This window comes from Chrysoperla carnea, chromosome 2 (genome assembly GCF_905475395.1).
Source record: "Chrysoperla carnea chromosome 2, inChrCarn1.1, whole genome shotgun sequence".
In the NCBI taxonomy this organism is placed as follows: Eukaryota; Metazoa; Arthropoda; class Insecta; order Neuroptera; family Chrysopidae; genus Chrysoperla; species Chrysoperla carnea.
The window spans coordinates 94972908-94997451 of NC_058338.1; the positions used below are offsets into that span (position 1 = coordinate 94972908).

The following is a 24544-nucleotide window of genomic DNA, read 5'->3' on the forward strand; positions in this document are numbered from 1 at the left end:
TTCGGCTGTTAACACGATTCCGCACGATGTAGAAACATGTAATGGCGAGTTGATCCGAATTGACTCCGAAGTTTAAATTCAGTCAAATGATTGCTCAACATTTAAATGTCATTTTTGATTCATGTCAACCTCCATTTCCCAAATTATTTCATCGTCTAGAAAGTGTTCGGAGCCGAACATATTATTAATCATAACCTTTAAATAATTAATTAATTTGTAGATAGTTATTTTTATACCAATTTTTTTTATAAAACTGTATTTTATTGTAAATAATGCAAATAATTATATTGTTTAAATGTTTTCTCTTTTATTTTATAAACTTATTTTTAAGGCCATCAGCACACGGATCAACATGAAAGCAACCAAAGTCACCCTTAATTATTGATTATTGGTAGTTGCAATCTCGCCAACTAATTCATACTAATTAAAACAGGAAGCTGATCCATTTTGTGTAGTTCCAATTAAGACTACCGGATGACAATACTTGTACTTACCATTTATCAGAAAACTGGCAATAATAATTTGTTCCAATTAAAACAAGAAGATGACATTTTAGGAGTAGTTCCAATTTAGACTACCAGATAGCAATACTTGTACTTACCATTTATTAAAAAACTGTCTCGCAAACTGGCGATAGTAATTTGTACTAATTAAAACAAGAAGTTGACCCGTTTTGAGTAGTTCCCATTTACACTACCAGATGGCAAAACAAATATTTTGTTTCCTGTTAACGTGCCCTTGACTAGCACTGTTGAAAAGAAAGAGCCTTTGAAATCAATCGCTGTTTTCCAGCTAAAAGCAAGCAATTTTTGTCTAATTTTCATGTTGTTCCAAGTACAGATAGTTTAAAATAACTGTGACTTATAACTTAAAAAAAATTATCTCTGTATATCTTGTTCTAGTTTTCTGTTATCAAAAAAACAATTTATCTTCTTGTGCAACGTTGCAACATTGAACATTGACAATTAAAAACTTTTATATTTTTTTTTGTAACGAAATCAAAATGGCTTCCAGAAATTTATACTTTGTGTTTCTCATTTCCCATAGTACATCAATAAGTGTGAGAGAGTACATATACATTAAGCAATGTGTATAAGGAAGATACTATTATATGTCTGCTTGCATGTTTGTATTGCTATTGTTCACAAGCATGCAAGGAGGTGTATCTTTTTTTTTATACACATTGCTTAAGGTACTATATGGGAAATGATTTAAAAAATAAATTGTGTAATTTTAAACACAAGAATAGAATAAAAATCTAAAAAATCGATATTTATTACTGTGTAATAAATCTATCGATATTATTGATTGTGTTTCAAAATGCAAAATAAATAAATGTTGAATGGTGCTCTTTAATTAAAATGGATTTTAAAATAAAAATGATTTTTATAAAGTAATTATAATTGTGTTCATTTTTTTAAACACCTTGTATATACTAATTTATTTACAAATACTTTAAAATGATTTTCATAATTCTTTTTTACCGTGAGTATATTTTTCGTCAATCTAGACATAATAATATAAGGATGAATTTTTGTTGACTTCGAGTTTAGACATAGTACTTGAAATAAATACCACGATACTCGAAATAAAATTGTATGTTAAGAAATTCTATTCAAAAAATACAATTAAAAAACATACAACAGACTTACATGTCGCTAAATATCGATATTTCGATTGCAACGCAATTATCGTCAGTAGCTAAATTTATTCATATAACACATTACAAACATTTTACACAAAATTAAAAAATTAAAAATAAATAAGCAAAACATTACCACCAATTACAGCAACGATTTACAAAAATAAAAATACAAAAATTATCACAAATTTGAAGAAAAAAATTTGATGAAGAAAAAGACAAAACGTTTTGTAACCATTTCACAACAAATTAATTATTTAGTGAGTTTGAAAAATTCTTTTATCGACCTCAATTTATATCTAAAATTTGGTATCGTTTGTGAGATGGGTGTATCCAAGTCCGCTATAACTGACGAGAATTTTTATGGCTTGACTTTTAACAGTTGTCCATTTTATCAATTCAGAGTCAGGTATAGGACCTTTATCCTAGTTCAGAGTCTTATTGCCTGCCTTGTGGATTAAAATGCTTTCGTAAGCATCTAAACTATTGTGATGTCTAACAGATTTAATTAACTTGGCAGGTAGAATTTTGTGTTCTGTATTTGAACATGGTCCGAAATGCAAGATTTCTCGATTCGATGATTCTTGACATCGCTTATATGTTCTATTTCGTGGATTGACATCAGTCGCTTAGTCTGTCCCAAATAAATTTTAGGACAATTCGAGCAAGAAATTTGGTAGATACCCGATTTCTGTGCGTCCGGAATTGGATCCTTGGTTTGACCTAAGGTGTGTTGTAATTTCTGAGATATAAAACCAACTGAAATTCCAGATTTGTTCAAAATTCTATCTATCTTGTTATTACAATGATGGTTAAATATAACTCTAACCCACTTATTCTTTTCGAAAACTTTCAAGGAGGTTGTATCCCTAATTCCTTTACGCCATTGGCATTTTCGGAGGATAGAATCTACAACATCGGCTGAGTAACCATTAAAAACGGCAACGTTTTTAATGTATTTTAATTCCTTAAGATAAGAAGATCTAGAAAGTGGAATGTTTATCAATCTATTTATTAAAGAGTGAAAAACTGCAAATTTTTACCTTTGTGACAATAAGAATCTGATGTAATGTATCTGTCAGTATGAGTCGGTTTGCTATAAATATCAACATCGAATTTGTTTTTATGGCGGGAAATTAATATTTCTAAAAATGGTAAAGTGCCATTCGACTCAAATTCGGTTGTGAATTTTATGTTTTCGTGTTCGCCGTTAATGTGTTCCATAAATTCTGATATATTTAATTTGTAACTGTCATAAACGGCGAAAACGTCGTTTACGTATCGATACTAAATTTTCGGGAAATTATTATTAAATTTTTCCTTTAGTTTAATTTCTAAATGGCTCATGAATAAATTAGCCTTGGGTCTGTTTGTAATAGGCCCATTTAAAAACAAAAAGATTTTGTCTCATACAAAGTCGTGTCAACGACAAATATTTAATGATGATTTCGCTGTTGACACCATTCTCCATGAGCCAATTTTCAAATCGATTTAAAGTCATTTCGATTGGGAGACTAGGATATAGAGCAATGACGTCAAAAGAAATGAGACTATATTGGGGTTCTAAAACAATATCCTTAATATTGTCTACTAGCTCCAAATTGCTTTTAATCGAGAAACTTTTTGGTGCGGGTAGATTATTAAATTCCCATACAAGCCATTTAGCAATTTTAAATGAAGGAGCGTTAATGCCAGAAACTATTGGTCTAAAACTATTGTATGATTTGTGAATTTTCGGTTGGTAGTATAACCTAGGAACAGATGGATTAGAAAGTTGATATTTTAATCTATCTCGTTTCGCAATGAGAATGACGCAACTCGTTAAAGTCCCCTTAACGCCCCTAATCATTTTTTGCAACGGATTTTCTTCCACTACTTGATAGGGTCCTTGATTGATCAGTTTTTGTACGTTGCTGAAATAATCAACTTTGTTTAAAATAACCAGTGAATTACCTTTATCAGCTTTTGTGTACAAAACATCTTTTGCTTTCAAATTCTTATTCACATCATTTACATCTTTAACGGATTTGTCCTGGCTGTACTACCTATCTTGGAATATTTTTCAAGATAGGTAAAATGTTTTTTCTAATTTAGGTTTTGGATTTTTTCATCAAGATTTTAGCTTAAAAAGGAGGGATGAATCATGGAATTTGGTAAAGGAATAAGGAAGATCATTTTTTGTAGGACAGAAAAAAACTTGCTAAAGTAATAATGCATAAAATAATTAACAATAAATATATATTTTTTTATATAATAAATACAAAATATTCATAAAATAATAATTTAAAAATATCTATGAATACAATGGACATTTGTATGGTAAACCATCTTTACAACAGTATTCTCGTCCAGCGGATAAATTTGTGTTGACCCATGTATCATTACAATTCTTTATGAATAAATATGCTCGTTCCTTATGACAATCACGATCAATTGCACCACATAAAATGTTTGCACTATTTGGTAAATGTTTTACAATCTAAAAGAAAAAATAATACAAAGTTGTTATTAACCATAATATTTCACTATCATTTTTTTTTAAATATAGGCAATGTATTTATTGATATGTTGTACAAGTTATCTATAAAAATATGTTTTTTCTAAAAATGTCCTGCCTGTAAATCTGTAGTCAACTTAAAGTAGTCCGACTGTCACGTGACTAGCCAATTTGTATGACATAAATGTAATAAAATGCTCTAAAAATATCGTAAACTAGGCAATTTGTATATGTAATATCGTAAAAACGTCAAAAACACAGTTTTTTTTATGTTATCTTTTTCTAAAGCGCCGTAAAGCTAGGTTTTTTTTTACATAAACAGAATCTGTGATAAATTTTCTTCATGATAAAAACTTTTTTGAAGTTCAATCAATAAAGATAGGTTTCAGTAGATGGCGTTGGTACACGATTAGTATGCAGGGTATTTTGGGACAAAAAATAAATCTAGCTAGGTTTCCTTTAAAATAATAACGAGCAAAGCATCCAGGTACTTTATCTTAAATGCAACACACTATAACAACGATTGCATGGGTACAATCACTTTAGATTCTCAAGTAACTTTCGATATAGGCAAAATATTTATTAACATGCTATACAAATTGCCTATGTAAAGATATTGGAAGTAAAAGTAAAAGATATCAAATTCCAATGTAAAGAATGTTTTTAGATGTTCACCTTTGAGTTCGTAACACTCTTTTGTTTGATAACAAATTTGACAGCATAAAATTGCTTTGTGCTTAGTTAGATTTGGCTAGGATATTATACAAGACGAGTATTCCAATAATGCAATGCATGATGGGAAATGTGTCCAGCGTCCAGCGACATATTAACTGTCAACTAAAGTACTTTCATGCTAACTCTCATTACTCCCATATTAATAATAAATATTTTATTATATTTTATAGATATCAAAAGTATTCTTAATACTGAGAATAAATAAATTAGTAACATCATTTAAAAAACAAGTTGTTATAATATTATTGCAAAAATTTAAGCAATTTATTTGCGAACAGTCTTTGTACTAGAACAGAACTAAAAACAACAAGATTTTGGTTCTCTGCTTGCACCGTTCTTTAGCACGAATGTGAAGCCGTAAAGAAATGAATTTCTCCAAAACTTTCTTACTCTTTCACATACTTTAGAATCAGAGGACTAAATAAATACTTTCCAACCACAAAGATAATACAGTCCGTATTTTTCAATTTCCATTAATTCACAATTATCAGGTATATTTCGATGATATATTGTGTTTCATCAACTTAACAATGAAACTCTTTAATTTTTTGACCCAGAAATCGAATATATTATTGTTATATATTATTAAAATATACGTTTATCAATTTAATGTTAATTTTTTAGTCATTAATTAATTATTAAAAAATATATTTATTATTATGGGAGTTAGTATGGAAGTACTTTATTTATCTGTCAGTTAGTATGTTGGACGCACTCTTGGCGGCGCAACCATATGAATGATTGGGATACCTGTTCTTTATATATTACATTATTACCTTAGGTTTGGCCTTTCATAATGAATAGATTCATGCCAGAACAACGCTTGCTAATTGTTGAAATTTTTTTAATCAAAAAAATTGATTCTGTTCGGTTGTATAACCGAAATCATATTCAAACATTAGTGACATAAAATTATCTTTTCAAAAAAGTCAGATTTATTGATATTAAAAATAGTTGCGTACCTCTAAAAAAACTTTTACCTAAAAGAATGTTTTGGAAGTAGGCAACCTATTTACGAACGTGTTATACAAGTTGCCTATAAGCAACACATATTATGTATGCAAATTCAAGTAGATGTGTATTTTCTATTGCCTATATAAATATACTCACATTTGTACTTACAATATCTAAACATTTATTCGTGCATTGTTTATTTCCTAAATTGGTACATGCAAATGTCATTTCTTGTTCATGCACCAACGCTGGATACCCTCTTGGTTGTTCTGGTGATCCTTTTGTAAATTGTCCGGATAAAAATACAGCACATGTGCATGGTATAAGCGGTGGTGGTGTAACCGGTTGTGGAGAAACTGATTCTGTATCGGTAATTTTATTGTCTATGTTTGATGTAACAGTGATACCAATTAGTAGATTTGTTACACATATCAGTAGCCATAATTGTAAATCCATTATAAATCTAAAATAAGAAAATAAACAAGTGAAAACAAACAATTGACTGAGTTAACTGTTAAAATACCATGTATATAGACTGTGTTAATTACACTACCACATTACACATACATGCTTGTCACACATGCACAACTGATATTCCCATATAATACATACTAATAATTTGCGCCTAATTTACGCTCTCATGGGCAAACAGTGATATTTACGAAAAAATATTTCAAACAAAAGTTGTTTATTTTTTTATGAGAAACATTTTTTACATTTAAACTTTTGTTCTATCTCTAACGGTTTACAAAATGGGTCCTACGGAACCAAGACCCATTTGACCTATGTTGCCCATTTATGAACTGGACCTCATTTCTTATGTCTTGAGCACGCTGTAAAAATTTCAGCTTGATATCATTTTTCGTTTTTGAGTTATCATGTTGACAGACAGACAACCGAAAATGGACTAATTAGGTGATTTTATGAACACCTATGACAAAATTTTTTTCCTAGCATCAATATTTTTAAGCGTTACAAACTTGGGACTAAACTTAATATACTATGTATATTTCATATATACATGGTATAAAAATAGTTTTTATCCAAATCGGAGATAAAAAAAAGTTTCGATTTTTTGTAATTTTTCTAAGGAGTTTTCTAGACCTTTGAAATATTCGAAAAAATTAGGTAAAAATTTTTGTTTCAGAATTTGATGAAACTTGGTATAATGGGTAATTTTGACCTCAAAAAAAAAAAACAAAAAAAAAAACGTATTTATATGACGATTGGAGAAGCGGTTTTTGAGATAATGCGTAAAATCTCGTACAAAATGCTTTTATTTTGGAACAATTCTAGAAATAAGTTTTAATCGCCAAAGAAAATGAATTTTATGGTTTTTGAGTCCTTATTGCTCTAAATAATTCAAAAAGACCAAAATCTAATTGAGTTTGTAATTCAATCAGAAGTTTCTGAAATATAGATGTAATAGATTTAATAATTATGAATGTTATCAAGAGGTTATAGTATCCGAAAAATTTCCTGCTGTGTTTATTCAGACCGATTTTAAATATAACATCATCATGCTCATTAGAAATCAATTTCAAAGGCAAAAAAAATTAAAAAGAAGGAAAGTTTTTGGCATCTAGGTTAAGACCCTTCTAACGCGCAATCTGAGAAGTGCTAGGACTGTGTTAATTAACGCTTTGTATACATAAAAAATGATTTTTGGCCAATATCTCGAAAACGATTAACTTTATGAAAAATAGTTTCAAATCGGAAATTTTTTTCCCTTTAGGAAATGATGAATCAAAAATTTTGATATCTTCAGCCATTTTCCCGAAAATCGGGAAAAACGGCCAAATATGTATATATTATATTTACATGTTAATTAACAATATCTTGAAACTGATTGATTTTATAAAAAAAAATTTCAAACGAAAGTTAAATTAAATTGATCGTTTTGAAAACGGTTAAAGATATCGAAATTGTTCACTCTACATTTTTTTTAGGAAAAATATTTTCCAACAACTTTTATATATATATATATACCTATATTTGTCCGTTTTTCCCGAATTTTTGGAAAATGGCTGATTCCACATTTTTTTTACGGAAAAAAAGTTCCGACAATTTTAGATTGAAACTATTTTTCATAAAGTTGATTCTCTTCAAGATATTGGCCAATAATCGTTTTTTTTTATGTATACGCAGCGTTAATTAACGCCACCCTAGCACTTTTGAGACTTCGCGTTATGTCGAAACCTTCCTTTTTTTAAGTGTTTTTTTTTTCCTTTGAACAAATTCACGTAAAAACATTACTTTGAGCGGACCAATTGTTCATTTAACAAAAAGAATTCTGTCCCGCGGACGAAACGATTGACCAATATCAATTAATTCTAGGTCCACTAATTTTTCAAAAACTCTAACAACCTTGAATATTTTTACGTAAAAAATCAACCCCAATTATATTTAAATTTATGAACATTGTACAGTCAGTCGTCAGCAGACACCTGTTTTGTGTTGTTTTGAAAATTACAAAAGGGATGAATATATTTTAAATATTGTTTTTGTTTTTTTTTTTTTATAAATATTCTTTTCTATCATGTCATGCTTTAAAAGCTCCCCTATATATAGCCACGTTTTTATTTTATTATATTATTGTTAAAATCACCTGTTGTTACGAGTCGAGTCTATCATGCATTTACTGACGTCATGCACAATTGACGACATCACAAAACCCCCTTAAACATTTTTAATGGGGAAATTATATTTTATATACATTTTATAATTAAAGTGCTTTTTAAATGTTTGTACCGGGTGTTCAAATACTAAAAAGGATACAGGTTTTATGGAAGGTCTACGAGAAATATATATGTTCTAGTTTTAAGGATGTACGAGCGTCAGGGCAATTTTGGATAAAAGGCTTTTTTTTTTTTATATGAACTTGGAATAAGTTTAACTCATTTATGAAAATTTTAGAGGGGATTGTCCGATTATTTAAATAAATAAATGACTTCAAAATTAGGCATATTTAACATTGGTAGATGGATGATATGTTTGCATAGATTTCTCCAAAACAAATCGGTGAAAATTAAAAAAAAAAACTATTTAAATTAAAGTTAAAACCTTAATAAATAATTAAGGATGTATGAGCACTAATTAAGGATGTATGAGGACACAAATTTTATAAAAATGAATTGTTTTCAATTTTGATGGTGAATTCTGTTATAACTTGACAATATAAGACGAAAAGTAAGTATAAAATTTTTCGATATTTGGTGTAATTTTCAAAATATCGAAAATTGAAAATTTTGTTTAATTAATCAGCTTTCGATATTTCGAAAACCAAGACAGATATCAAAAATTTGTATTCTTATTTTTCGTCCATATTCATTCCAGTTATAACAAAATTCATCATCAAAGTTGAAAATAAGGTACAAATAATTTTTAACAAGTCTAAACTTTCCTTGGCGCTTGTACTGCTTTAAGTATTCGGTACAAATATCCCAATGGACACAAAGAAGAATATATGAAATATATATCATGGTATACTAATTTTAGTCCCAAGCTTGTTACGCTTAAAAAAAGGACATATTTTGAAAACAAATTTAAAAAAAATAAACTTTTTGATAGAAAGAAAACATATAAGCAATGGCATAGAAAAGAAAATACCATGTGTCTCCGTCCATATGAGGGCAGGGTTCCAAGGTACGGGCAGGGTAGATTTAGAGTTGCAATTATTTTTCTTAGTTTCAACTTTGATGATGAATTTTATTATAACTTCGTGAATGCAGACGAAAAATAAGAATAAAATTTTTTGTTATTTGCCTGGGTTTTCGAAATATAATTTCATCTTATTTTGTGTTATAACATAATTTACCATCAAAATTTAAAAAATATATTTTGTTAAATTTGTATCCCCACTACACCGTGCTTATACATCCTTAACATGTTTAAGAACGATTTCTTCTAAATTTTTTTTCTACTAAGTTTTAATGGTGTTTCTTTTTCTGTAGTGTCTCAACAACATTAAAAGAAGCAACAAATATAATAACTTCAAATTCGTATAATGATACAGTCAATCTAGACGAAAAAAAGGCCGGACCTGGAAAAAATTTCAATGGTGAATCTGAGGTTATAGATCGTTAGGGAGGCATGTAAATAACTTAAAAAAAAAAATTCAGAGAATTTTTCGTTCCGCTGTTTTTGTGAAAATCAAAAAAAAAATTTAGAATGCGTTTTTCTCGGAATCTATTGGTTTAAGGGAAAAGTTGTTACGAGTTACGTCGTACGAGTTAAATTACAAAAAGTAGGTGGCGCTAAAGTATCAAAAAAGGGTTTTTTACGATTTTCAAGAAAAAATGATTTTTTTGTAAAAGTGTAAATGAGAAAGTTGTTTGACTCAAAATTAGCTTCAACTTTTGTTTAAACAATTTTTATGAAAAACTTGCCGTTTCCGAGCTATAGGCCAAAAATGCAACGCACCGTAGTTAACGGTTCTTCGAACAATCAATTCAATTTTAAATTCTACAACAATTTCAAACACAGGACGGCATAAAATGTCCGATGTGTACTCTTCAGCAAGCTGTATTTCAAAAACGGTAAGTTTTACAAAAAAATTGTTTAAATAAAAGTTGAAGCTAATTTTGAGTCAAACAACTTTCTCATTTACATTTTTACAAAAAAATCATTTTTTCTTAATGAAAATTGTGAAAAACCTTTTTTTTGATACTTTAGCGCCACCTACTTTCGTAATTTAACTCGTATGACGTTGCTCCGATGACATAAAATGTAGCTGGCAATGTCCTCTACATTTTTTATTTGAAAAACTTTTCTCTTAAACCAATAGATTCCGAGAAAAATGAATTCCAAAATTTTTTTGGATTTTCACAAAAACAGCGGAACGATAAATTCTCTTAATTTTTTTTTTAAGTTATTTACATGCCTCTCTAACGATCTATAACCTCAGATCCACCATTGAAATTTTTTCCAGTCAAAATGCCAGATTGACTACTATAAATAAATATATCGCCATGCTCTGTTTTATTTTTGAACCCCCCGGTAATTCCTAACATATTTTGTATGCACTTATTAAATTAAAATATATCTGATGTATCTGTGTATACAAAACAAGGGGAGATGTTTTAAAAACACCCCACAAAATAACTAAATTTTGATTTTTTTAAAGAGTTATTTTACAATAATATAAATAAATAAATATATAAAAGTTAATTCTGTAATTACCTGTCAGTGGTGCGGCTATAAACTATGATGGGAAAATTTAATTTCTTGTTATCAGTTGAAGGTATCACACTAAACTGAATTAAATTTTTATTGAAATTAGTAGTAAAGGGGGCTGTCTGAAAAAGTGGTGCAAGTGTCCGAGTTTTTTTTTTAAATAAAATATAAATATTATTATATGAAAACTGTTGAAAAATCAATGGTACATAACTCATATTCATAACTTCAATGCTCATACAGTGTGTCGCATTTAAGATGAAGACTCAGCATACTAGTAGAGTAAAATTACGCCTTGTGTATGGATTAAAAGTTCGGGCAGCGAAACTTTGGGGTTTTTCTTTTCACATCAAAATAAGTATTTTTTGAAATTTTTTACTTTCGCGGAGTGGTGCAACATGTCTAACCAACAAAATGGCGTCAAAAATAAACAGTTCATTTGACTGTAACTTGAAAAATATTTGATTGATTATAATGAAACTAATATCAATAGTAGATTTTATTACTTACAACTTTCGGTTAAAATTTTAACGAAATCCGTTAAATAGTTCGGCCAAAATTTCCAATTTAGTGAATTATTTAAAATGGCTTCCATTTTATGCCATTTTATCCTACGAGGTTAAATTTTTTTAGATTGTAGCATTTTTTATTACCTTTCGATTTTATAATAAGTACCTTACCAGAAAAATGACTCCTTGATCCATATTTTTGCGAAAAACGGAAAATTTAATACTTTTTGGAAATAATTGTTTGGGAAGTGTATGGACTGACTTTGGAGGGTGTTTTTTGCTTTGGCTTCAGAAAACTATTTTTAAAGGAGGTCTATATGGTTAAAAGCAAAATTTTTAAGTTTTAACCCCCGCGCTGTTAGGGGGAAAGGGTGTATGGAATAAATGTATCTTAAAAGAGTTTAAAAAGAGGTCAAAATAGTTTAAAATGCTAAAGTAACCCAAAACTGTAGATGTTTTTATTAATATAGCCTTTTTTACAACATCCACCCCTCTCCCTCGCGCTTTCATATTTTTTGCAAATTCAAAATTTATATAATTGCCTTTTTTTGCTTCGTTGTACTCCAGTATACTAAAAGTTTACAAATAGGACAAATTCTTAAAATTTTGCCTAGCACCAGAGATGGTTATCGATATCGAAAAAAAATAATTAGAAGAAGTTTATAAAAAAATTATTTGAAAAAATTTAAGAATATATTTTTATGCCCATATATCAATTTTCATGACAAAATACGCGTTTATAATTTTCAAGCTTATTGAAATATTTGAATATATATAACACTATTAAATGATCAATTTATCCAGTTTTTACATTCCATAGTAATAAAATTAAAAAATAAACTTGTAATAATTTTGAGTAAGTAATAAAATCGGTATATAGGTAATAAAAATATTCTAAGCAACTTTTTCTAATAATTTTTTTCGATATCTCTAACCATCTCTGACGCTAGGCGAAATTTTAAGAATTCGTTCTATTTGTAGTAGGCTGAGTTTTAGATTCAGTTTTCTGTTAACTATCTTACAAAATTTAACCCACTCTATATTAGTATGCAAATTTTCAAATCGATATTCCTATGAGTGACGAAAGTGTGAGGGTGTCTTCATCTTAAATGCGACACACTGTATATAGATTGAAAAGTAAAAAACTTCTACTTTTATTAATTAAAACTCGTTCATTCGGTTAAAATTTAAAAAAAAATCTGAAAAAAATGAAATTCTTTTTTCGAGAAGGAAAACATTTAATTAGGTCAAAATATATTCAGTCACTGTTTTTCAATAAGTTAATTCTGCGAGGTACAGAAAAAAATATCTGAATCAACCCCTACACAGTGACCGCTAAACCGATCTAAAGTTTTCTTTGAGACGGCGCAAGGTTGAAAAGAAGCGTTCATTCGTCGCTGTTGTCACAGGCAAAACTAACAGAACGCAAAACTGTTGGTAAACATTCGGAAACGCATTTTTGTTGCAAATATCGAGTGCTTCGAATGAATTTTTGGCACCCCTTCTGGCAATGCGTTTTTGCCAAAGTTAAACTTCGTTAATCCAGATGTCACCGGAAGAGTTTTCAAGAAATTGTTTGATGAGGAAAAACAAAATTTGAGAAAATATTGCGATGAATCAAAAATCAATCTATAATCTTCAACTGAATCAGTTTGGATATTCAAGCGTTGAGTATGTCATGAACTTTGGCTTCCACAATTGTATGTCGTATTCATCGCAGATATCGATCGAAAATTTTGAGTATTTTTCTGAAATCTTCTCCAACGTTTCGTCCTCTTTCAATCAAAATATGTTTCGCAGCATCAGCTAGTTCGATAGTCTCGTCAAGATTCAGGTTTTCTGTTTGAAGTACTCGACTCAAATACAAAATCAAAGAATGTACCGAGCTCAAACTATGCATGGACATCTGATTCGTCAGTGGAAATACGTCTCATAAATGGGTGCATTTACAGGACTGTATTGTTATTTCAAAATTTATGTGGACAGATTCTCAATGGGAGGGGCTTGGCCGCGAAGAGTTTTATAAATATCTTAATTTAAAAAAAAAACTTTTAACAAAAAGAATACCGACTTCAAAAGAAAAATTTTTCCAAAATAAATTAATATGCACTAAAATGTAAAAAAAAATAACGATAATATAATACAGTTAAAATTATTGTTATTTTTGGAGTCGGTGTCAGCCAAGGAAACAACTATATAACAGAACAGTTTGCTACATTAGCTTGGCAGACACCGACTCCAAAAATAACAAGAATTTTAACTACATTATATTATCGTTATTTTTTTTTTACTTTTTAGTGCGTATTAATTTATTTTGGAAAAATTCTTTTGAAGTCGGTATTCTTTTTGTTAAAAGTTTTTTTTATTTTTAGTGAATCTCAAGTACACTAAGTAATTTGTCACTAAAAAAGAATCATCGAAATCCGTTGGCCTGATATTGAGTTATTCGTCTTTTTGTCGTGCATACTTGCTGCAAATTTAAGACTTTTATGGTTTTCTCATGGATGCCGTTGTCAGAACTAGACCAAAATGAAATGGGACCACACGGGAAGCACCAGCTTTCAAAGAGATAAAGAATCACCAAAATCGGTTCACCCAATCAAAAGTACTGAGGTAACAAACATAAAAAAAATAAACAAAAAATACAGTCGAATTGATAACCTCCTCCGTTTTTGTTTGAAGTCGGTTAAAAAGATAAAAATATTCACGGAAATATTCGTCCACCAAAACGGGGAGATTCAAAAGACGATTAATTATTATTCTTAGTAATTAAATTAATCCAATTATTAATGAGATACTCTCTAAATTAAAATTTTTAATTTCTGTTTAGAAAAAATTTAGAGTGCACTGTAAAGTTGTAGAGAATAATCGACTCTTATGAGAAAAATCCTATACAATAATACAATTCTTACAGTTTTTCAATTTTTACATATTCTACAGAAATATTTTTGACGTGCAAACATTCCGCTTAGGATGTTTAAGAAAATTTCAAGTAGGTAGGTACTAATACTTCATTTTTTATTTATAACATTTAAAATATATAAATATTATTGCATCGATAGCATAAAGTTTATTTAAATCTGACTATATTTGTCAGCAAAATTTTCAAATAAAATTTGGTTTATTTTTGTTAAAATATAAAATTTTATATGTTTATGAAAATGTTTGTTTGTAAACTGACCCAATTTTTAATTGTATAGAAATTTTATAAATATTGAGATCATAAATAGGTCTATTTTGCAATTTACATATACTTATGTTATTGTATCTAGGCACTTATTTTGAGTTTTTGGTTTATAAACGTGACTTCAAGTCTAAATAGGTATTCTCTAAGAGGAAGATTATTCATAAGCCGAGGGCCCGATCTAGCTAGAAATGACATATACGGGGTGCTTTAAATGGATATATGCTTGAAACTCGATAAATAAATTTAATCGAGAAAAATTCTTCAATCGAAAAAATTAGTTTCAAAGGGGCACATCTTAATCGAATTCGATCTAAGTTTTAATTAAAACCACAAACTAACAACCATCAGACGAACGCTTTAAATTAGAAAGTTATTCTTTATTAATAAGAAAACATTTTATGTTTGAAACATTTTTTTGTAAACCGAATCGTTGAGACAGTAATTGATGGCAAAAATCTTTTGTACGATTTGTTCATTCAATTTGTACTAAAATGGTCTTGGATACGAAAAAACAATTTAGGCTTAAATTTTTGAATCTTTTTTTGCCTAAGCTGACGGTTTGCGGAAAAATGATACGAACAAAAAAGTTACTTTTTAAATCATTAAAAACTTTCTAATTTAAAGTGCTCATCTATCGATTGCCAGTTATGGAGTAGAATGAGCTTGAAAACCTAGGTTACGTTTAATGTCTGCGTACGAAGTGCGTCTACATACCCAAAATTTTTTACTATAAGCTTTTTTATCGATAAAACTTATTTTTTGAGTCAAGCATATATCTTCTTAAAAAAGGCTCCCTGTAAACAGGGTGTATGTATTAGATGTACAGTTTCTCTTACTTCGATTCCAATACATAGATTCCAATGGTGCTTTTTCAGTGTTTTATTTTATTTATAAATTATAATTAATTTTTCCAAACAATCCCAGTTTTCGGAATAGTCCTGATCATATTGAGTCCCGTTTATCGGGATTATTGTATATCATATTTTCAGGGTTTGCGCGCTCCGGGCGGTTGGATCGGGCCGTGCATAAGATAAATTAGACGCCAGGTTACAAAGAGGTGGGCGCTTAGAAGTTTTTCAACAAACACAAAATTAATTGTGTAAATGTGAAACAAATACAATTTACAAAATTTAAAAAACTTCGACAAATTTTTTAGATACGGAACCCTAAACTCACACTGGTAACTTATATAAGAACACTCTCCATTTACTCACCTTTTTACTGAAAGGCTTTTTCAAACTGAGCCGATTTTGAAGATCATCACCAATTTTTAGTTTTTACGGGTACGGAACCCTAAACTTGCACATGAAATATAGATAAGAACACTCTCCATTAAATTATCTTTCAAACGAAAGAATAAAAGTCAAAATCAGTTCACTCGTGTAGGCGCTACGATGCCATAGACAGGCAACCAGACAGACACACACACATAGCGGTCAAACTTATAACACCCTTTTTTTTTACTTCGGAGGTTAAAAAAATGTATGACAGTCAAATTTGAATAATTTCTGTAGAAAGGGAAAATTTTAATAAAAATGAACAGCAAGGCTTGGAACTATCGATAATTAAAGAATATGAAAAGGGTACAAAGAGGATACGGAAGAGAAAGTTCACAAAAGATGAATCTATACAAATTCTAAGAGACTTTTAGGCATAATAGAAAGATGCGATTTTCGACATTCGACGGTGAATTGCAACGAAAAACTTCGCACCTTTATCTTCAAAATTACAATTTTCTGTAACTTCATGAATTTGGACGAAAAATATCAATAATATTTTTCGATATCTGCGCCTTGGTTTTCGAAATATCGAAAGCTGATTAATTTTCAATTTTCGATATTTTGAAAATTACTTCAGATATCGAAAAATTATATTTTAACTTTTCGTCTTATTATACCATGTATATATGAAATATACATAGTATATTAAGTTTAGTCCCAAGTTTGTAACGCTTAAAAATAATGATGCTAGGAAAAAAATTTTGTCATAGGTGTTCATAAAATCACCCAATTAGTCCATTTCCGGTTGTCCGTCCGTCCGTCTGTGGACACGATAACTCAAAAACAAAAAAGATATTGAGTTGAAATTTTTACAGCGTACTCAGGCTGTAAAAAGGGAGGTAGAGTTCGTAAATGAGCATTATAGGTCAATTGGGTCTTGGGTCCGTAGGATCCATCTTGTAAACCGTTAGAGATAGAACAAAAATTTAAATGTAAAAAATGTTCCTTATCAAAAATTAAACAACTTTTGTTTTGGAGAAATCTATGAAAACATATCATCCATCTACCGTTTTCCCATAAGATCAATGTTAAATATGCTTTTTTTGAAGTCATTTATTTATTTAAATAATCGGGCAAAACCCCTAAAAATTTTCAGAATTGATTTAGACTTAGTTCAACTTCATATAAAAAAAAAAGATCAAGCCATTTATCCAAAATTGGCCAGGCGTTCGTACATCCTTAAACTATTTTGTCATATTGCCTCGATATGCAGTGAGTGTTGCATATATACCTATAATAAATAAATAGACTCTGATTTTATGCGCTTCTCTATCTAGCATAGCGCTTAGCTAGAGTCCATGCCTTATGCCTATCAGTTCAGCCTGTTCATAGCATATTATTTTTTTTGTTATTATTATTATAAAATAGTGAAGTAAATACAACAAACATAAAAAGGTACTGTAATAGAATTGGAGGTCATCAACCCTATGTGATCCTGTACCGTGGCAAAGTAAAAATAATCATCATAATCATAATAATCATACTTACAACCGGCAGTAGTTTATACAGTTAGGTTACATTACATTACAGCATACACAAAGAGGATGAGAGATAGAGATATTATACTTTATATACATACAATACATCCAAGTGATATGCGGTGAAGAACGTATATTGGACATTATTTTACATGTACATGTAAAAATCAGGGTTATAACTACGAAATTAGGTAGATCCTGGCTTAATCGCTATACAGGTATAGTAAAACCATAAAAAAAAAGATTGTGGTAGTAGGGCCCCCGTTAAGGACTAAGTTCCTTACGAAGCTGTACAAAAACAATATTCGTAGTGTACATAGTCATGGTAGGGACAATAAAATTGATGCCAGCGCTTCCAGTGAAAAATTTTGGCGTTAAAGCAGGCTGTTATGACTAATTTGCAATTCTTTACATGTTAATGTCATTTAAAAATGTCATTAAAATTATTGAAAAACAATAATTAATTAAACTTAATGCATTAAAAATTATGAAAATAAGAAATCAAATTGCATAAATATTATTTTTTAAATGTAAATTATCATAATTATTTATTTAAATTTGTTAGACAATAATATTAAATTTTCAATGTAAGTCTTAAATGCAATCCATACAATTATATATGCATTCATACAATTCTATAAATAAAGTAGTGTATCGTTACCATGGAAACGCCTCCAATAAATCTCACAAACGGTGCGAATAGGTAAACTGTTCAATCTGTAGTGCCAAATAGGCAGGGGCCTGAGTTCCACGACGCACATAATTATAGTACACGAATTTTGCTATTTTTATATTATTTAGATCCAATACATATGTTATCCTTTACTAGTTTTGGACGCAAATAATACAAAAATGCAAAATTCGTGTAATATAATAAATAAAAACAAGTGAAAACAAACAATTGACCGAGTTAATTGTTAAAATACCATGCATAGTCAGTTTTGATTTTTTTATAACATACATACATGTCACACATACATTACTGATATTCAAGTATAGTACATAAAATAAAATTTTCACCAAATTGGGGCCACCCCGGGTAAACAATGATGTTTACGAAAAAATGTTTCAAACAAAAGTTGTTTATTTTTTTATAAGAAACATTTTTTACATTTAAACTTTTGTTCTATCTCTAATGGTTTACAAGATGTGTCCTACGGACCCTAGACCCAATTGACCTATGATGCTCATTTACAAACTCTACCTCACTTTTTACGTCCTGAGTACGCTGTAAAAATTTCAGATCGATATCTTTTTTCGTTTTTGAGTTATCGTGTTAATTGACGGACGGACGGACGAACAACCGGGAATGAACTAATTAGGTGATTCTATGAACACCTATACCAAAATTTTGTGCGTGGCATCAATATTTTTAAGCGTTACAAACTTGGGACTAAACTTAGTATACCTTGCATATTACATATATGCATGGTATAATAATACAAAATAGGATAACATATCGTGGCGGCCATGGTAATGGCATACACACACAGACACACACAAAGCATATCTCATTTTGTTACGTGACGGATTTTGCCAGTTTGCTCACCATGGCAAGTTGCGTTAAGAAACTTCGTTCCAAAAATATCTTAAGGTATTTCGATACCAAACAAATGAAAATGATCCAAAAAATTTAAAATTTAATTTATTAATTAAATCAGCCTTTTATACGTCTTTTGTGAAAAATTCATATCGATTCTCTGTACGGCTTAAGAGAAATTAACTACAACATAATTTTTTTTTTTACCAAAACAGGGGCATATTTCTCATAAACCGTACTGAGAATCGTTATAAATTTTTCACAAAAGACTTATAAAAGGATGATTAATTGATAAATAAAATTTTAAATTTTTGTTATCATTTTCATTTCAACTCTTTAGAGAGATACAGTTTAGGAAAAATTAACTATCAAAGTCAGTGTTTTTACAAAAAAAAGTTTTTCATTTTTATACACAGTTCTTAATTTTGGTACGATTTTAAAGCTTAAAACTTGAGGAATATTGATAAAAGTTTTTTATGTAAAAAACATTTTTAAAATCACTTAAAGACATAAAAATCAACATTTATTACGACTTATACCACTATGTAGTAAAAAGGGCTGTTTTTAATAATTAATTTATAATAAGCCGTACAGAGAATCGCTTTGAAATTTATACAGAAGGCGTATTAAATACTCCTCAATTAACACACAAAATTTCAGTTTTTTTTGGTAACACTTTCGTTTTGGTATCGAAACACCTTAAATGAAAGTTGCAGAGGTTGATGGGGGGGGGGGCATCATGTTCCGACATCAGATTGGATCTAGTTCTCCGGTTTGCTTAAATAGCCAGTTTAAAACCTAAAATATAAGGAATAGAATAATACTGTAAATTAGAAATTTGATCCTCATAAAAAAACTAGCATTTTTTCAAAAATCGTTACCTTTCGGAGAAAATGCGACTTAAAAATATGTCATTATTGCATTCCATCGAAAGAAAACATGATAGCTACAAAAAATGCTTTAACCAATAGCTGTCAAAGAAAAAAGAGTATATTCGCCTGTGTCCATGACTTTGACCTGAAATTCTAGTTTCAACGTCATTTGATCTTGATCTTAAAATGAAAATTGACCTGGACTTAAAAGTTAATTAACACATACGAATGATCTGTATCGTCCTTGATAACTATTGTCTAAAAAAATTTTCTACAGCTAGCATATTTTCTTTCGATTAAATGAAATAATACTTTTAAGTAGCATTATCTCCGAAAGCTAACGATTTTAAAAAAAAAGGTTTTAAATAAAAATTTTTACTTTTTTATGAGGATTAACTTTCTAATTTAAAGTATTCTTCTATCTCTTACCTTTTTTGGATATAAATTGGCTATTAAAGCAACACGGAAAACTAGGTCAAATTTGATGTCAGAACATGATGTTCCTGGTCAAACTCAGCAACTTTTGTTCGGATAATCCTTTTTACTATTCGGAGAAAAAAACGTGCTCAATTTACATGCACTCATATACATAAAGTCCGGCAATCTTAATATACTATTTCACCACCAACAGAGTGAAATAACGTACACGATAATGGAAAAACTTGTAAGTAAGAGTGAGATAAAATGTTGGATGTGATGGAATTACTCTCTGAAAATACAAAAAAAATCTCTTTTTTTTGTTTAAATCCATCATATGGTTTTTTTTGGGTTTTTAGAAAAGGAGGGATAATTTTTGTTGCTGGTTCAATACCTTTTCGTTCTAAATTTTTATCTTTGAAATTTATTTAAAAAAATATCTTAAATGCCCTTTTAATATAAAAAAAAAACTACCTACTCTTTAGGATTATAGATTAAGGGTTGATCCTTTTTGAAAAAAAAAGAGATATGAAAACTTGCAAAAATATAAAATCAAGCCTTAAAATTAGCTCCACCTCTTTAGATCTTCAGAGATGACTTATGATAGGATCCTTTTTCGTCAGAGTAGATTAACGGTACTTAAGGATTTACACGGCAGACAGCAACAAGCAACATGACACAGCCCTATGATCGATTTATTCTTTACGATTGTAAATACTATTCACATCCTTTTTTTGTAAAAGAATTTGAAATGGAGGACCTTTGCTAAAAATATGCCCTTAAAATAAAAAATGAGTGCAATATAAATATTACACGATTTTAATGTTATTTTTAGAGTTCGTTCAGAACATATTAGATGGTATTGATTTTTCATAGAGAATTAATAAAAGCACCCTTAAAAACTCTATGAAATTTCATTGATTTTCCATGTAGCGTTTAGGGTAAGTTCAAACAGGTTTTTAAAGTATGTTGATTAATTCATAGAGAAGTTTATATTAAATCAAAGACCCTTAAATTCATTTAATTTACATTAAAAATAAACATTTATTTTTGGGTTTTTTTTTTAAAAAGAAAAGAAAATTTCTGCTGCTGGTTCAATGCTTTTTCAATCTAAATTTTAATCACATTTGAAATTTATTCAAAAAAAAATGCATTAAATGTCTTTTTACGCAAAAAGAAAACTACCTACTTTTTGGAATTATACATAAGGGGTTGATCCTTTTTGAAAAATAAAACGAGATAAAATCTTGCAAAACTATAAAAGATTCCTTAAATCTAACTCCACCTTTTTAAATCTTTAGAAATGGTTGATGATAGGATCCTTTTTCGTCAGAGAAGATTAACGGTACTCAAGGATTAATATGGTAGCTTATAATCAACTTATAGCTTTATGATTGATTTATTCTTTACAATTGTAAGTAATATTCTGATTCTTTTTTTGTAAAAAGATTTGCAATGGAGGTCCTTTGCTAAAAAAAATATCAGAATGTCACTTCCAAGACATAAAAATATTTTTAATTAACCCATTACGAAACATATTTCATTTTTTGAGCACCGTGCATTATTTGCCTTAATCTTTGAAACAAGTACTTAAAATAGAAATCCAGGATCTTGGCGAAGTTATCGAACTGGCTGATTCTGCAAAACAGATTTTGATTGAAAGAAGAGGAAAGACTGGAGAAGAGTTTTTTTCAGAAAAATTTTGAAAACCGTGAGCGAAATCTGCGAAAAATATGCTAGGGAATTTCGGAAACGAATACTCGCGTTAAAACAGATTCAATACTCGAATGTAGAGAATTATTCAGTTGAAGATTAATTTCGAATCCCAATCTATATACCGTACATTGATTTGTTTCTGACACATTTACAAGATCGATTTTTGAATCATCGCAATTTGTTATAGAATTTTATAGAATTAAGCTTGTCTTTTTCTCAACAAAATGACAAATCTTGATGAGGTATCTTACGTTCAGCTTTTTGAATCACACTCATCAATTTGGCATGATAATTACCGTGACATCTGGGCCGACAATGTTTAACTTTGGTGTTAAACGCATTACCGGATAGGCGTCAAATATTCACTCGAAGCACTCGATATTAGTATTGAAGATGCGTTTCCATATGCTTCGGATTCTGACAGTTTTACCAGTGACAATAGCGATGCATGAACGCAATTTTTCAACTTTGTGTCGTCTCAAAACATATCTTAGAGCGACAATGTCTGAAGATCGTCTAAACGGTTTAGGCTTGCTTAATATACACCATGGTGTAAAGATCGATGTGTACCTACAGAGTTTTAGAAATTTTCTTTTCTATATCATCGCATAATTAAACTTATTGGATAGTTTAAATTAGACAGTTTTCAGCCGCTATTATTTAAAATTACTTGAAGGTATTAAATTGGTGATATAATCTTACGACTTCATGGGACTTTCAGGTGGCAACCCGTTTTTTTTTCTTTGAAGAATTCCAGCTTGATGTTTAATTATTCCAATATTTTATTAATAAACGCCCTCCCGTTATACAAATAGAAAAAAGTTACGATAATATAATGCCTCATTTAAGATGACAGAAAAACTAGGGTGGGTCTCCCCATCCAGGAAGTCACGCTGGAATTGATTAACGTCTCATAGATTTTAAACCCAATTTTGATTTGTCCCACCGAAGTTTTAATTTAAAAAAAGGGGAGAAACATTTCTGGAGTTTTCCAATCAAATCTGGAGAGGTGACAACTCTAGACGTAATCTTACGACTCTTTGAGGTATATTTTGCATTAAAAATATAAAATTACAATTTAAACAAATAATGGAAGTGATTTTAACAAAAAAAAGACAAGTGTAATAAAAAAAATTGGATATGGAAGTTATAAAAAAAGAATTTGGTATCCGTTTTTCGATGATGTAATAATAGAATAAAAGACATACATACCAAGAGCAGAGATAGATACCAGAAGAAGAAGAAGAAGAAGAAGAACTGTTGAAGAAGAGGAATTGTATATTATAATATTAGTTACATTACATTATTATAAAAAGCCTGGCGCGATAGATGTTGGGAAATTATGACCTCGGGGGCCAATGAATGGACATTCACTAACTGAAGCAACAAGTTCACTAACTCATAACCCATGTACGAGGAATGGAATAGAGTATACCATGTGTACGAAGTACCATCATTATTTATATAATGGTTGTAGTGAGCTGGTCAACGAAATTTTTATATAACTCTTCAAACTGGTCGTCTTTTCTACTCCCATCAAGATGAATGCAACCGGGACACAATACATTAAATTTTAGTTTCGGTTAAATTTTTTTTTAAACTATGGATTAAGGTAAAAATAAGTGAAATTTACAAAATTTAAAAAACCCCCGACAAATGCGATTTAATTCTTGTAAACCAGTTTTTAGAAATTTAGCTATGTTCTCAATCAAGTCGGTTCGACCGTTTAGGGGCTACGATGCCACTGAGAAACACAAAGACGCCCAGATAAACACTTTAAACTTATAACACTCCTTCTTAAATCAAAGTGATGGTCAAGGACATCAGATGAGATGAAAAGGATACTTGGAGAGTTATCATTTTTTGGGACAAATTTTTGGAAATATTTTAATTAAAATTGAAATATTTGAGTTGACTTTGTTTTCTTGAATTATGGTTTTGAATTACCTAATTATTTTACCATTTCACTTTTCGAAATGAATTGAGCCATATTTATTTGATCATTCATTTCCATAGTAATTATTTATACCTGTATGTTAAAATTACATGTCATGCTTATTCCAAACTGAATTGATTTTGAAGACCATCACCAATTTTTTAGTTTTTTCGGGTATGTAACCCTAAGCTCGCACTTGAAACATATCTAAGAACACTTTCTGTTAAATTACCTTTCAAATGAAACCAAAAAAAAATTAAAATCGGTTCAACCGTTTAGGCGCTACGATGCCACAGACAGACAAACACACAGGCATACACACATTGCGGTCCAACTTATAACACCCCTTTTTTTAATTCGAACGTTAAAAAATAACCTTTGAAGGGCCGTAGCTCGGAAGAGAAGGTTTTTTGAGGGTTGAGTCCAAAAGTACTTTCGATCAGCACGGTCAAAACTACATTAATCCATAGTTTTCAAAAACTTAAACTTAACTTTCATATGATTTACTGACTTTTATGAAGTTTTGGGTAGAGCAATGCCAACGTTTTGCAACAACCAATGCCAACTTTTTGTTTTCTGTAGAATCAAAATTTTTTATATGCCCAG

At 29.7% G+C, this 24544-nt stretch overlaps 1 protein-coding gene and 1 long non-coding RNA gene across 2 annotated transcripts; both read right to left on the minus strand.

The window, feature by feature from the left end:
- Nucleotides 1–3935: 3935 nt before the first annotated feature.
- Nucleotides 3936–11131, minus strand: LOC123291792 (follicle cell protein 3C-1). The gene is made up of 3 exons (XM_044872213.1): nt 11010–11131; nt 5997–6291; nt 3936–4121 (listed from the first exon to the last, which is right to left on the minus strand). The coding sequence occupies exons 2-3, from the start codon at nt 6282–6284 to the stop codon at nt 3936–3938; spliced, it is 474 nt and encodes a 157-aa protein (XP_044728148.1). The 5' UTR covers nt 6285–6291; nt 11010–11131.
- Nucleotides 11132–16011: 4880 nt separating this feature from the next.
- Nucleotides 16012–24245, minus strand: LOC123291799. Its single transcript, XR_006534979.1, has 3 exons — nt 24211–24245; nt 23794–23795; nt 16012–16076 (listed from the first exon to the last, which is right to left on the minus strand). It is a non-coding gene; the product is annotated as an uncharacterized LOC123291799 (long non-coding RNA).
- Nucleotides 24246–24544: the final 299 nt, after the last annotated feature.